Consider the following 14204-nt stretch of genomic DNA (forward strand, 5'->3'; position numbering starts at 1 on the left):
GCAGCCCGCCGTGGCTGCCTGCAGGCTTATTTATTATAGCCCATTTAGTTAAAATAGTTGATATAAAATGTTTATAGTTATGTGATGGTTGTCCTGATTTAGACTGGTTTTTTTTTGGGGGGGGGGTTGCGCGATGTTGCACCCGGGTCCAGATTAGGGCAGAACCGGCCCTGGCTACATTTCAGGTGTAGTTTGTTTTATGTATGTATGTATGTACTTGCATAGATGTGTACTTGGTCTTCCAATATGGCGCCTAACAAAATCTCGCGGCGCGGTGACGTCATGCGGTAGCCCTCTATAGGGCCTGACTAGCCTTTGGTAACATACTAAACGAATTATCTTTCATTTTTGGCACTTTTTCTGTTTGTGTAGATGGGAAGACATACTGAGAATCCAAATCACCAACATTTGAAATAATAATTGTTTTGAATTATTTCTTGTCTTATTTAATGAAGGTTGTAATAGAATTAGCCTATATTTGGCTTAAGCTGGATGAGACAGAGACATAATTTTATAGCTATTTGTTAAACCGCTGACAGGGAACGTAATTAACCGTTCCGGGAACGAAATTTTTTTGTTCTAACCGGTTCGGGAACGTCTATTTAATGGTGGAACCCAAAACCGGAAACGTTAAAATTCCGTTTCTGTTCGGAACGAACCAATAGGAAAAAAATTCCGGTTCAAAGCCCTGGCTGTAAGAATATTAAAAATGCACTTTGAATGCCGTATGAGTGCGGTTCAATTGCTGCCCGAATACCACCCAAAGTCTGGTTGGAAGGTGCCTCGAATGCTGTACGAATTCACCTCAAATGCAGTCAGAATGCTCCCGGAATAGCCACCGAATAGAGGGCTACCGCATGACGTCACCGCGCCGCGAGATTTTGTTAGGCGCCATATTGGAAGACCAAGTACATGCACTCACAATATAAAACAAACTACGAGCGAGAGAAAAGTGACACGATGGATGATAATTCTGGTTATGTGAGTACGTTACCAGCTGCAGAAAGGGCACGGTATGTGGAGAAACTGGCTGTGATTGATGGGTTTGACCCATATGATGAGACTCGCGGCAAGGGAGAATGGAAACATAAGGAGGACCTGACACCAATTCTGCCATCTGTTTGCTCCCCAGACATTGTAAACTATTTGTTGTTTACACCCAGTGCCTACACTGCTGATGACTTGAAGGCCTACAAAGGGCTACAGGCTTACAATTATGTTGTTAGTGGCTTGGTTCGTGATATTACAGCTGTTATTAAGAATAACCTACACATAGTTATGGCCAAGGTAATCTTGTTGATATTTATCTTTTAATAATATATCTTTTCAGTTGAAAAATTAATACTTTTTGTTACTATTAAGGTATCCATAATTTAGGTTAATTTATCCAAATTATACATATGTATTTATGATATATGCCTACACAACAACTATGCTTTATTTATATAATAGGAGGGAGAGCAAGCCCCAAACCATCCTCATCTCATCTCATCTCATTATCTCTAGCCGCTTTATCCTGTTCTACAGGGTCGCAGGCAAGCTGGAGCCTATCCCAGCTGACTACGGGCGAAAGGCGGGGTACACCCTGGACAAGTCGCCAGGTCATCACAGGGCTGACACATAGACACAGACAACCATTCACACTCACATTCACACCTACGGTCAATTTAGAGTCACCAGTTAACCTAACCTGCATGTCTTTGGACTGTGGAGGAAACCGGAGCACCCGGAGGAAACCCACGCGGACACGGGGAGAACATGCAAACTCCGCACAGAAAGGCCCTCACCGGCCACGGGGCTTGAACCCAGACCTTCTTGCTGTGAGGCGACAGCGCTAACCACTACACCACCGTGCCGCCCCCAAACCATCCTAAATTATTATTATTATTAAATTGTAGAAGTCTGGGAGGCTTACTCCTCATACAGTTATCAACTTGGGGCCAATTTAGCATGTTTTAAATCTGAATTTCTTGCGTTTGCTTACCTCAAAGTGTCCGCAGATCATGCACAGACTTATCCATTATATCCACAGTTTTTTGCCAAGTCTCACACAGGTTTCTTTCAAGTCTACTGCTGGGCCAATAAATCATAAATAAAACAGCTCAGATTTGTTTGTTTAAGTCGTTTGCCACTCCACTTTATTCTCGTGGGTTCACATACCACTGCCGTTATTTCCCCCTAATCACGAGTTTGTTGGTCTTCCAAAATGGCGCAGGGTCTGTTTACTTCCGGCTTCGGGTGACGTCAGTGAAATCCCTGTATATGTTTCGAACGTCTAAGAATTCAAAGAGAATGCAGCTCGAATACTCAGAATGCACTTCGAATATCCGAAGAATTTTCATTCCGACGGCATTCCGGCTCATTCGAGGCACATTCGAGACATTCTGGCAGGATTCGAAGTGGCTTGCCATTTCGATTTTTCCCTCGAACGCAATCAGAATGTTTCGAATGCTGTTGGAATGCCATAAGAATATTTAGAATGCAGTTCAAATACACTTCGAATGTCGTTCGATATTCCTCCTCTTCAAATGCATCTCGAATGTTTTGAGCATGAGCAAAACATTCGGGCCGGCCACAAGAATGGGTCCGAATGTTTGGAATGCACTTCGAATATCCCGGAATATATGAAGAATTTTCATTCCGACGGCATTCCGTCTCATTCGAGGCATATTCGGGACATTCTGGCAGGATTCGAAGTGGCTTGCCATTTCGATTTTTCCCTCAAACGCGATCAGAATGTTTCGAATGCTGTTGGAATGGCGTAAGAATATTTAGAACGCAGTTCAAATACACTTCGAATGCCGGTCGATATCCCTCCTCTTCAGATGTTTTGAGCATGAGCAAAACATTCGGGCCGGCCACAAGAATAGGTCCGAATGTTTGGAATGCACTTCGAATATCCCGGAATATATGAAGAATTTTCATTCTGACGGCTAGTGGGGCTGTTAAGCTCTTATTATCAGAAGAGTTGTGCACAAAATGAAAAAAGCATGAAACTTTCAGAGTTTGTTCTTGAAGGCATAAGCTTTAATTTGAGACGTGGAGGCATTCTCAGTTTGACCTCTGGGGTCAGCTAGAGGTCATTGACCTCCATGATGGCACATTTCTATGCATGAAATTAGAAAAGGCTGTATTTTAACACCTAAATGTGATGTAAATATAAAATAAATGTTTTTCCATGTTACTGGGCATGAAAAAATCATATATAATACTGATATTCCTCTTAGGGGTAACTTCAGGGGTCAGGTAGAGGTCATTGACCTTTGAAATTTGAAGTTTCTATGCATGACATTCTAGACGGGTGTATCTTAGGATCTAAATGTGATAGAAATGTGAAATTAATGTGCATTTCCTTGTTTCTGACCATGAGAAACCCATTTTTAATACTGGTATTACTCTTACAGGTCATCTCTGGGGTCAGCTAGAGGTCACTGACCTCCAGCATAATGCATATCTATGCACGAAATTAGAAACGGGTGTATCTTAGGTTCTAAATGTGATAGAAATGTAAACTAAATGTGTATTTCCATGTTTCTGGCCATGATAAACTAATTTCTAATACTGATATCATTTTTATAAGTCACCTCTGAGGTCAGCTAGAGGTCACTGACCTCCACGATAATGCATTTCTAAGCATGAAATTAGAAACAATCTATCTTTGGATTAAAATGTGAAATACTGTAAATGTAAAGTAAATATATGATTCCATGTTTCTGGACATGACACAACTCATTTCTGATAAGTAAAACATCTCCAGTGGTCACAAACTATGTCAGAAGCTGAACACAGTTGCCCCATTTCCATTGATAATTTCAAAGTGAGTAATGTTTTGGAGCATTTGCTCTCATTTGCACTAGAGTTGAAGAATACAGTATATTGTAGTTTAATTTTCAGTCATTTTAATGTTGGACATTGATAGGGCAATTCTAAATTCACAGGAATAACTATATGTCAGTCTAGCAGAGGTAGAGATTCAACGGAATTTTCATGTTCATGTTTTGTGTGTAGCCCATTATTTTCCCGCGGTTCAGAGTGGGGCAAGGGGTGTGGTTTTCCAGTGTTCTGTTTTCAGTGTTTCTGTTTCAGTGTTCTGTTTTCAGTGTTCTGTTTTCCAGTGTTCTGTAGTTACAATTTGTAGGCCAACATTGTAATCCCCAAAGGTCAAGGCCCTTAGAATAAATGTAGATACTATAGTGATTTTAAAATGTTCTTTATGGAACCTGTTCAACTGTTTACACTGCATTTAGAGTTTTGATTGTAGTTCAAGTTTTTGATTAGTTAAACTTTATAATTTCTGACAAGTTGAAGTATATTTCTGTCATGTTCATATTCATATGGAATTGTTTCTTACAATCCAAAACACATGAGATTTTTATGTAGATTTATCAAAATGTGGGATGTTTCCCAACCTTGCCTGTTCTCCATGATGTTGACCTCTCAGAATGATATCAGTATCAAAAATGGGTTTCTCATGTACAGAATCATAGAAATACAAATTTAGTTTACATTTCTATCACATTTAGAACCTGAGGTACACCCGTTTCTAATTTTATGCATAGAAATGCATTATGCTGGAGGTCAGTGACCTCTAGCTGACCCCAGAGATGACCTGTAAGAGTAATATCAGTATCAAAAATGGGTTTCTCATGGTTAGAAACAAGGAAATACACATTAACTTCACATTTCTATCACATTTAGATCCTAAGATACACCCATCTAGAATTTCATGCATAGAAACTTCAAATTTCAAAGGTCAATGACCTCTACCTGACCCCTGAAGTTACACCTAAGAGGAATATCAGTATTATATGTGATTTTTTCATGTCCAGGCACATGGAAAAACACATTTATTTTACATTTACATCACATTTAGATGTTAAGATACAGCCTTTTCTAATTTCATGCATAGAAATGTGATATCATGGAGGTCAATGACCTCTAGCTGACCCCAGAGGTCAAACTGAGAATGCCTCCACGTCTCAAATTAAAGCTTATGCCTTCAAGAACAAACCCTGAAAGTTTCATGCTTTTTTCATTTTGTGCACAATTGTTATGCTTAACAGGCCCATTAGGCATTCTGGCTCATTCGGGACATTCTGGCAGGATTCGAAGTGGCTTGCCATTTCGATTTTTTCCCTCGAATTTGATCAGAATGTTTCGAATGCTGTTGGAATGCCGTAAGAATATTTAGAATGCAGTTCAAATACATTTCGAATGCCGTTCAATATTCCTCCTCTTTGAATGCATCTCAAATGTTTTGAGCATGAGCAAAACCTGGGGCGCAGATAGGATTTTTGAACTGGGGGGGACTAAGCTGTCAGCAAATGATTCCATTTTGTGTAAATAAATAAATGTGTGTGTGTGTGTACTGAAGCTTCAATATACATTAGAATTGTGAGTTTTCTAACTGAATGAACATTGGTAGACAAAGGCCTACCTGGTCAACACTAGCCATACATGATCAAATTGTTATTTGTCTGGTATGTTAATCTCGCTCCAAAACTTCATGTCTTCTGCATGTTTTATTTAAACATTTGCTGATCTCAGCAGGATGAAGACTCTCATCACAGAAACTTTAACTATAACTTCTAACAAAAAGGGAATGTCCAAAAATTAATCTCATCTCATCTCATTATCTCTAGCCGCTTTATCCTTCTACAGGGTCGCAGGCAAGCTGGAGCCTATCCCAGCTGACTACGGGCGAAAGGCGGGGTACACCCTGGACAAGTCGCCAGGTCATCACAGGGCTGACACATAGACACAGACAACCATTCACACTCACATTCACACCTACGGTCAATTTAGAGTCACCAGTTAACCTAACCTGCATGTCTTTGGACTGTGGGGGAAACCGGAGCACCCGGAGGAAACCCACGCGGACACGGGGAGAACATGCAAACTCCACACAGAAAGGCCCTCGCCGGCCACGGGGCTCGAACCCAGGACCTTCTTGCTGTGAGGCGACAGCGCTAACCACTACACCACCGTGCCGCCCCCCCAAAAATTAATAACAAAATAAAATTGAAATGATTCACACTCGTGCTTTCATGTAAATGATTAGAAACATAAAATGTGTATGAAAACAGAAGTATAAACACTTGAACACCAGATTCACACAAATAAAAATAAAAAGTATTTTTTCCAATCAACAAAATTGATCGAAAAAAAAAAAATTCCCTCTGCAGCCAAACAAATTTACCGTCTAGAAGCAGACTCAATAGGTCCCACAAACATCTCTCCGCCGCTTCCCAGTTTAAAAACTGGGACATCATGGAACATGGAATTCGAAAAAAATGGCCAGTTAATGAAATGAAACGAAAACCCCAATGTTTATGCTGGTAGATGCTGGATTTCAATGCTTTTCTGACTTCCAACTTCCGAGTACAACTGAACGCACCATTAGTCGTAGCAGAAACACCGCTGCTATCAAATGGATGAGCTGTGCAGTGTTATTAACCGAGAATTACGTGGAAAATTGAACACCTTGCTTTCCCAACTCTGCAAGGATCTGCTCCAGCCTTTCCCCTTCTTGAGTCGGTGTAATGTGGATTGATCACAGACAAGGCTACTGCTGCTGGCATTTCAACATTGTGCTGCAATGTAAGTTAGCCTAACTAACAGAACATTAATCCTCACTTTTTCTACCTATGTTTGGTGCCTTACGTAGGGACGGTGGGTAGGGGGGACAGATAGGGGTCACTATAAATCTAGCGTCCCCAGTGCCATCTGCGCCCTTGAGCAAAACATTCGGGCCGGCCACAAGAATGGGTCCGAATGTTTGGAATGCACTTCGAATATCCCGGAATATATGAAGAATTTTCATTCCGACGGCATTCTGGCTCATTCGGGACATTCTGGCAGGATTCGAAGTGGCTCGCCATTTAGATTTTTCCCTCGAACCCGATCAGAATGTTTCGAATGCTGTTGGAATGGTGTAAGAATATTTAGAATGCAGTTCAAATATATTTCGAATGCCGTTCAATATTCCTCCTCTTCGAATGCACCTCGAATGTTTTGAGCATGAGCAAAACATTCGGGCCGGCCACAAGAATGGGTCCGAACGTTTGGAATGCACTCAGAATGGAGTCAGAATTTTTAGAATGCACTTCGAATATCCTGGAACATACCGTATGAAGAATTTTCATTCTGACGGCATTCTGGTTCATTTGAGGCACATTCTGGCAGGATTCAAAGTGGCTTGCCATTTCGATTTTTCCGTCGAATGCGAACAGAATGTTTCGAATGCTGTTGGAATGGCGTAAGAATATTTAGAACGCAGTTCAAATACACTTCGAATGCCGGTCGATATTCCTCCTCTTTGAATGTTTTGAGCATGAGCAAAACATTCGGGCCGGCTACAAGAATGGGTCCGAATGTTTGGAATGCACTTCGAATATCCCGGAATATATGAAGAATTTTCATTCTGACAGCATTCTGGCAGGATTCGAAGTGGCTCGCCATTTAGATTTTTCCCTTGAACGCGATCAGAATGTTTCGAATGCTGTTGGAATGGTCTAAGAATATTTAGAATGCAGTTCAAATACATTTCGAATGCCGGTCGATATTCCTCCTCTTCGAATGCACCTCGAATGTTTTGAGCATGAGCAAAACATTCGGGCCGGCCACAAGAATGGGTCCGAACGTTTGGAATGCACTCAGAATGGAGTCAGAATTTTTAGAATGCACTTCGAATATCCTGGAACATACCGTATAAAGAATTTTCATTCTGACAGCATTCTGGCTCATTTGAGGCACATTCTGGCAGGATTCGAAGTGGCTTGCCATTTCGATTTTTCCCTCGAACGCGATCAGAATGTTTCGAATGCTGTTGGAATGGCGTAAGAATATTTAGAACGCAGTTCAAATACACTTTGAATGCCGGTCGATATTCCTGCTCTTTGAATGTTTTGAGCATGAGCAGAACATTCGGGCCGGCCACAAGAATGGGTCCGAATGTTTGGAATGCACTCCGAATATCCCGGAATATATGAAGAATTTTCATTCCGCCTCTAGTAGTGTGTGTTTGAGGGGGTATTAGGAAGGACTGTGCATTTCCTCGTTTCTTATCACCCGGGTGCACACTCTAACTTCATGTTGATATGCTGCCCCCAGTTTGGAGTGTGGAGGAGGAGTTCGACAGGTGGCCAATTTTTACAGATGGCACCTTTAATCCAGGAGAAGGCTATTTCGAATTGAGAGGTTGAAGCAGGTCGCGCGTGCGTGCGGTTGGGGAGTTTCTCGGTTGTTAAAGTCCGTTTCAGTTCCTGTTTGTGTGTGTTACAGTGTGTGTGTGTGTTACAGTGTGTGTGTGTGTTACAGTGTGTGTGTGTTACAGTGTGTGTGTGTGTTACAGTGTGTGTGTGTGTGTGCTGGTATTTATGTGCTTTAACGCGTGCACGGTGCGCGAGCTCTCCGCCCGATAGTGCCGCTTGCACATTGGTGAACGCGCGCGTGAACGGCGCGAGCATGTACAACAACATTCTCTCGTGGACGGGTTCGGGCGCGCGAGCTGTCAGAGACGCGATTTCTACCCGAATCTGGAGTGTAACGGACTCAGCGCGAGAGGTTCAGTTCACAGACTGCTCCGCGGCGCCTCACGGCTCCAGCACCGGTAAAACAACTCTCTCTTCACTTTTAATCCAGTCTGTCTTCTTGTTTTTAAAAGAAAAAAAAAGTTGAGTTAGAATATGGTTTTGAACTGGAACAGGCGGGAAGCCGTGGTCTTGTTTTCAAACCGATTTAGCCGAGTTAGCATTTCCCTCAGACACTGTGGGCTCAGAACACAACACGCCCGCTGACACACAAACTCGGGGTTTTTAACCGGTAAAAGAGTTTTCATTGACTTTATGGCTCGTGTTTGTATCTTAAAAAATAAAATAAGCATTGTCTGGGTGTCTGAAAGTTGCGACATTTTCAGGAGAAACTTCTTGCTTTGACTTAAGCGTCCTCATATCACGTCACGTGATGAAATGCAGCCTATTAAACATCAGCTTTACGTCGAAAACATAATATAGTCGAGCGGCGGCCACGATTATCGACACCTTAACGATTTTTTGGCCGTTGCAAAAGTAGAAAAGACTTTCAGTACGTCAACTGTGCAGGAATAATTACTCAAACTTCCACTGGAAAAAAAATGAGTTGATTACCGATTACTTTGCGTATCAGATCACGTGACACCGGTCCACAATTATCGACACCTTTTGTCCACAGTTAGCGACACCATTCCACAATTATCAACACTTTTGTCCACACTTATCGACACCTTTGTCCACAATTAGACACCTTTGTCCACAGCGGCACCATTCCACAATTATCAACACTTGTCCACTTAGACACCTTTGTCCACAGTTATCAACACTTTTTTGTCCAGTTATCGACACCATTCCACAATTATCAACACTTTTGTCCACACTTATCGACACCTTTGTCCAGTTATCGACACCGTTCCACAATTATCCACACCTTTTCCAGTTATCGACACTGTTCCACAATTATCGACACCTTTGTCCACAGTTAGCGACACCATTCCACAATTATCAACACTTTTGTCCACACTTATCGACACCTTTGTCCAGTTATCGACACCGTTCCACAATTATCCACACCTTTTCCAGTATCGACACTGTTCCACAATTATCGACACCTTTGTCCACAGTTAGCAACACCATTCCACAATTATCAACACTTGTCCACTTAGACACTTTTGTCCACAGTTATCGGCACTGTTCCACAATTATCAACACTTTTATCCACACTTATCAACACCTTTGTCCAGTTATCGACACCGTTCCACAATTATCCGCACCTTTTCCAGTTATCGACACTGTTCCACAATTATCGACACCATTCCATAGTTAAACACCTTTGTCCAGTTATCGACACCGTTCCACAGTTAGACACCTTTGTCCATTTATCGACACCTTTGTCCAGTTATCGATACCTTTGTCCAGTTATCAACACCATTCCAGTTATCAACACTTTTGTCCACATTTATTGACACCATTCCACAATTTTCGACACCTTTGTTCAGTTATTGACACCATTCCACAGTTATCGACAATTTTGTCCAGTTATTGACACCGTTTCACAGTTATCGACGCCTGTGTCCACAGTTAGACACCTTTGTCCGCAGTAGGGTGCATCAGTTGCCCCCTAAAAATGAAAAGTTCCTCCGATCATGATGCATTTTTGTTTTTATGTTCCTTTTGGTAAGAAAACACACTGGGTGAAATATTTTGACAAAATTCAAAAGTTTAATGGTGGCACCGGGAGCTCAAAGTTATGGAAAAAGCTGCTATTTTATGACTTTTATGACAAAATTTCGATCCCTTTTCATGAAACATTATGGCACCTTATAGAGTATACCAAATATCTTAGATACACATTTTTAGTACATATTCTAAATATATTATCAAGCACAGTTTGAGTTTTAGCTGTTCATTGAATCATTGTTCAACTACTTTTAAACAATACAAATGTATTATGAATCACATTAATGCTTCTCAATCCCTTGCAAAGGTTCTTAACATGATCTTTGGCTCACAAGAAATCAATAAATGGAGTCCAACATTGTGATTCAAACCTTGCGCGAAAACATAAAATAGTTTTTTGGCAAAAAATGAACCTCATGGTGCCACCATTAGACTTTTGAATATGGTCAAAAAATTTTACAGGATGTCTTCATTGGTGAAAAGGAACACCCAAACAAAAATGCATCAGATTTTATGAAAGTGAGGGTAACTGATGCACCCTAGTCCACAGTTAGCGACACTTTTGTCCACAGTTAGCGACACCTTTGTCTACAGTTAGCGACACCGTTCCACAATTATCGACATCCAGATGATTATTTTAAAAATAATAAACGGTATGTGGTATTAAGTTAAAGTTTTTATTTAAAATTTGTTTTACATAGACTTATATTTGGTACAAAATATCTTTTATATAAATATATGGATGTCTGTGTTTACGTAAATAAGGAAGTAATTCTAATGTTTGTAAAGTAATGAACTGATAATGTTTAACCTGCATCAGAAAATCTTTTTGTTCCACTTTCTACGCACTTTCTAAATATTTTCGTAGATCACATTTTGTTAATCATTCGTTGTTGTTTGTTTTAATTTCTGGTTTACCAGTAAACGTCAACAGGGAATTGATATTGTAACCGCATGAAAATCCAGGTCAAAGGTCGCATGTCATTCCTCAAACCAAAATATAAAATGTCTGCTGATATTGTAATATGTGGTAGATATTTACAACAAACTGAAAAAAAAAAATTCTGAATGGAATAGAAAAATCTGAATATTTCAAGCATGTAATTTTTTTATATGCTAGGAATTTAATTCTGGTCTAATTATGTTTATTGCAATAGGATTCCAAATACTCTATAAACATCCAATAAAAAATTATTATAAATCACAGCACTTATGTTTTTAAAGTACTTCATCTACTTCAACAATGTTACACAAAGATCGATCCATAACAGTTGTAAATGTCCCTTGAAGGCCAATTTATGCTGACAACGCAGTCGTCGCAGATGGCGTCTGCGTAGCCCCCCCCACCTTCGCAGACGCTCTGCGCACACCTCCCAAAAATTGTGACCACCGCAGAAGCCTCGCAGACAGCGTCGCAGACAAGAGGGCTCTGATTGGTCCACTCTACATCCACTGTACACGCACTTCCGCTTACCTACTTTCCCGGTTTGGTTTGTTTTCACTACCGGCATTTTTAAAAACACGAGCGAAGATGGAGCAGCACGAAGAGCGGTTGATCGAGGAAGTGAGGAAGTACGTACATCTGTACGACTCCAGTTCTAGTCATTATAAGTAACCGGAGGATAAACACTCCACTAACCACACCCACCAACTACTCCTAGCGATTTCGCGACTTCGCGCCCCCTTGCGTTGTGGCGGTGAATAACATCGCGCACGCCTATTACTCCCCGCTCAACGATAAATTACAACTGTCTGCGAAAAGCTATCTGCGAAAGCCTTGTTGCAAGAGCATGCAGAGGCCCTGATTCCACAGGGTGTTGATAATGGTGGACACCAGTGAAAGTGATCACTATTATCGACACCTCACGTGACTTCTCAAACGCGTGTTTAGATACAAAATGTCGGTTGTCAAATGAAAAAGTAAGAAATAAAGTAAGTTTTGACAAGATCATGAAATAATCAGTGAATTTGATCAGTAAAAACATGTCCATGATCTTTCCACCATGCTTACCTGCGATGATAACGTCCGGGTTTTACTCAGATTGCTGATCGTGCTAAAAAAAATTCCATCTCGGGTAACGAGCTGTCATCAGACGACAAGCTCAAAGGGCGAGGGGGTGGGGCCTTCTGGTTGGTTAATTAACCAATAATAACTGTTGTAACTGAAACTCACCTTTGTAAAATTGTTTTTTATTGGTAAATCTGAAAAGATGTCGATAATTATAGGCTGTTGATAATTGTAGCCGCCGCTCTAGTAAGGTTATATTAGCTATCAAAGTCATTTTTAAACACTGCTTCATTTAACACTACTCATGTTTCATAAAGAATTTACAGAACAGTGTCTGAGTGCAAAATATAAGGGATGAGATATGAGAGGAGTCTGGTAATTTTCCTGACATTTTCTTTAATCCTAATTCTACAAGTCAAAAGCGCTGTTGCCTCACAGCAAGAAGGGTTTGGGCTCGAGCCCAGTGGCCAACAGGGGTCTGTGTGGGTTTCCTCCAGGTGACCGTTCAAAGACATGCAGATTATGTTAAATACCCAGCCACTGGGGTTGGACAAGACAGTGCATACCCGGTGCCGGTCCCAAGCCCGGATAGATTGGGAAGGGTTGCATCAGGAAGGGCATGGAACCTATGCTAAATCAAATATGTGGAACAGATCCGCTGTGGCAATGCCTAATGCAGGGTTTTGTCTAGAAAAATTTAGTATGAGCGAGCTCACCATGGCGAGGGAGCAAAGCGAACAAGCGGGGGGGGGATGGTGTGGAAAGGGGAGGTTCCCCCCCTTCCGCCGTGCGAAGCCTTTGAAAAATTGCGGCTACAATGGGACATTCTGAGGCTCTCTCAGAGGGAAATTGTAACAAATTGTTTATTTTCCAACATTGAAAAAGAAAATAAAACTTTGTCAAACAACACTTAATTCAAATTCTAATACCTCATAATTCAAATTACGCATTACTAATTCCTCATGATTCAAATTGAAATTCCCCATGATTCAAACTGAAATTTATAATTCAAATTCAAATGAATCAAATTTACAAAGTATTAAACATTCACCAGAAATCTATTGTTTTCTTATACTAGAATAAGGTAGAGCTAGTTGTTCAAAATGGAAAAAAAAATTCCAGAGCAAAATTATTTTCTTTAAAAGGAAACTAAAAAAGTAAACATTGTAAAGTTGAAATCCAACCCAAATCACAAAGTTTGAAACCATGCAAAAAATGTAAACCCGCTTTAAAAAAAAACAAACATACTGGAGCTTTTCCACTGAACACTGTATGCCTTTATCAGAGCAAGACATCTGGTCTTTGTTCGTCGCGGATTCCGCGACGCTGCTGTCACAGCGCTTGGTTGGCGCGTCCTTCAATGAGGCCCTGGAACTGGCAGCATGAACCGATCCCTCGATTGTCGCGATCTCGCCATCGGAAATATCTTTATCCGCTTTGTGACAGAAAAAAGTCGTCATCTTCTTCTGCCCCGGACAGTCTTTGGCTTTCTTCCGTTTTGTGCCGCGAGATGACATATTTAAATGCCCAAGTGTCAACAAAAACAACTCGCGAACAACTTCTGTCAAAAGCTTCCGCACCGGTGGGTGAAAGGTCATTCAATCTCGAGAAATCTCATTCTAAAAGTCAGCTGACCTTGTATGTAACCTATGTCAAATCTCGCGAGAGCAGCTGCGACAAGTAAACAACATGGCACCTCGGTCTGGAAAACGCCAATTCGGATCATTTTTGCACCGTCTGACGGTGTATCTACTATGATTGGAATATTTTTGGAGTAATTATAACATATTTGATGATCAGACACATTGTCACGTGGTGTTGCTGGGGTGTTTTCACGGAGAAAAGATTGTTCTGAGAAAGATTGCATGTTGTGCAGTAGCATACAAGTGCATGGCCTAAGTGTGGCTTGGGGTTCAATCGGCATTTCTGTAAGGGGGCACACGCTGAGAGTAAGAGGGCGCAGCACCCCGTTCCCCAGTTTAGAC

The 14204-nt window shown here is 41.1% G+C and overlaps 1 protein-coding gene across 2 annotated transcripts in view; it reads left to right on the plus strand.

Moving 5' to 3' along the window:
* The first annotated feature begins 8065 nt into the window (after positions 1 to 8065).
* The window catches only part of oxr1a (oxidation resistance 1a), a 142166-nt gene continuing 136027 nt past the window's right edge, over positions 8066 to 14204 (plus strand). The window contains exon 1 of one of the 2 annotated variants that reach the window (XM_060900229.1): positions 8066 to 8611. In XM_060900229.1, coding sequence (XP_060756212.1) covers positions 8467 to 8611 — 145 coding nt within the window. In that variant the 5' untranslated portion in view covers positions 8066 to 8466. The remainder of the gene's footprint in view (positions 8612 to 14204) is intronic. The other variant, XM_060900228.1, reaches the window with a different exon arrangement.

Source organism: Neoarius graeffei, chromosome 19 (assembly GCF_027579695.1).
Source record: "Neoarius graeffei isolate fNeoGra1 chromosome 19, fNeoGra1.pri, whole genome shotgun sequence".
In the NCBI taxonomy this organism is placed as follows: Eukaryota; Metazoa; Chordata; class Actinopteri; order Siluriformes; family Ariidae; genus Neoarius; species Neoarius graeffei.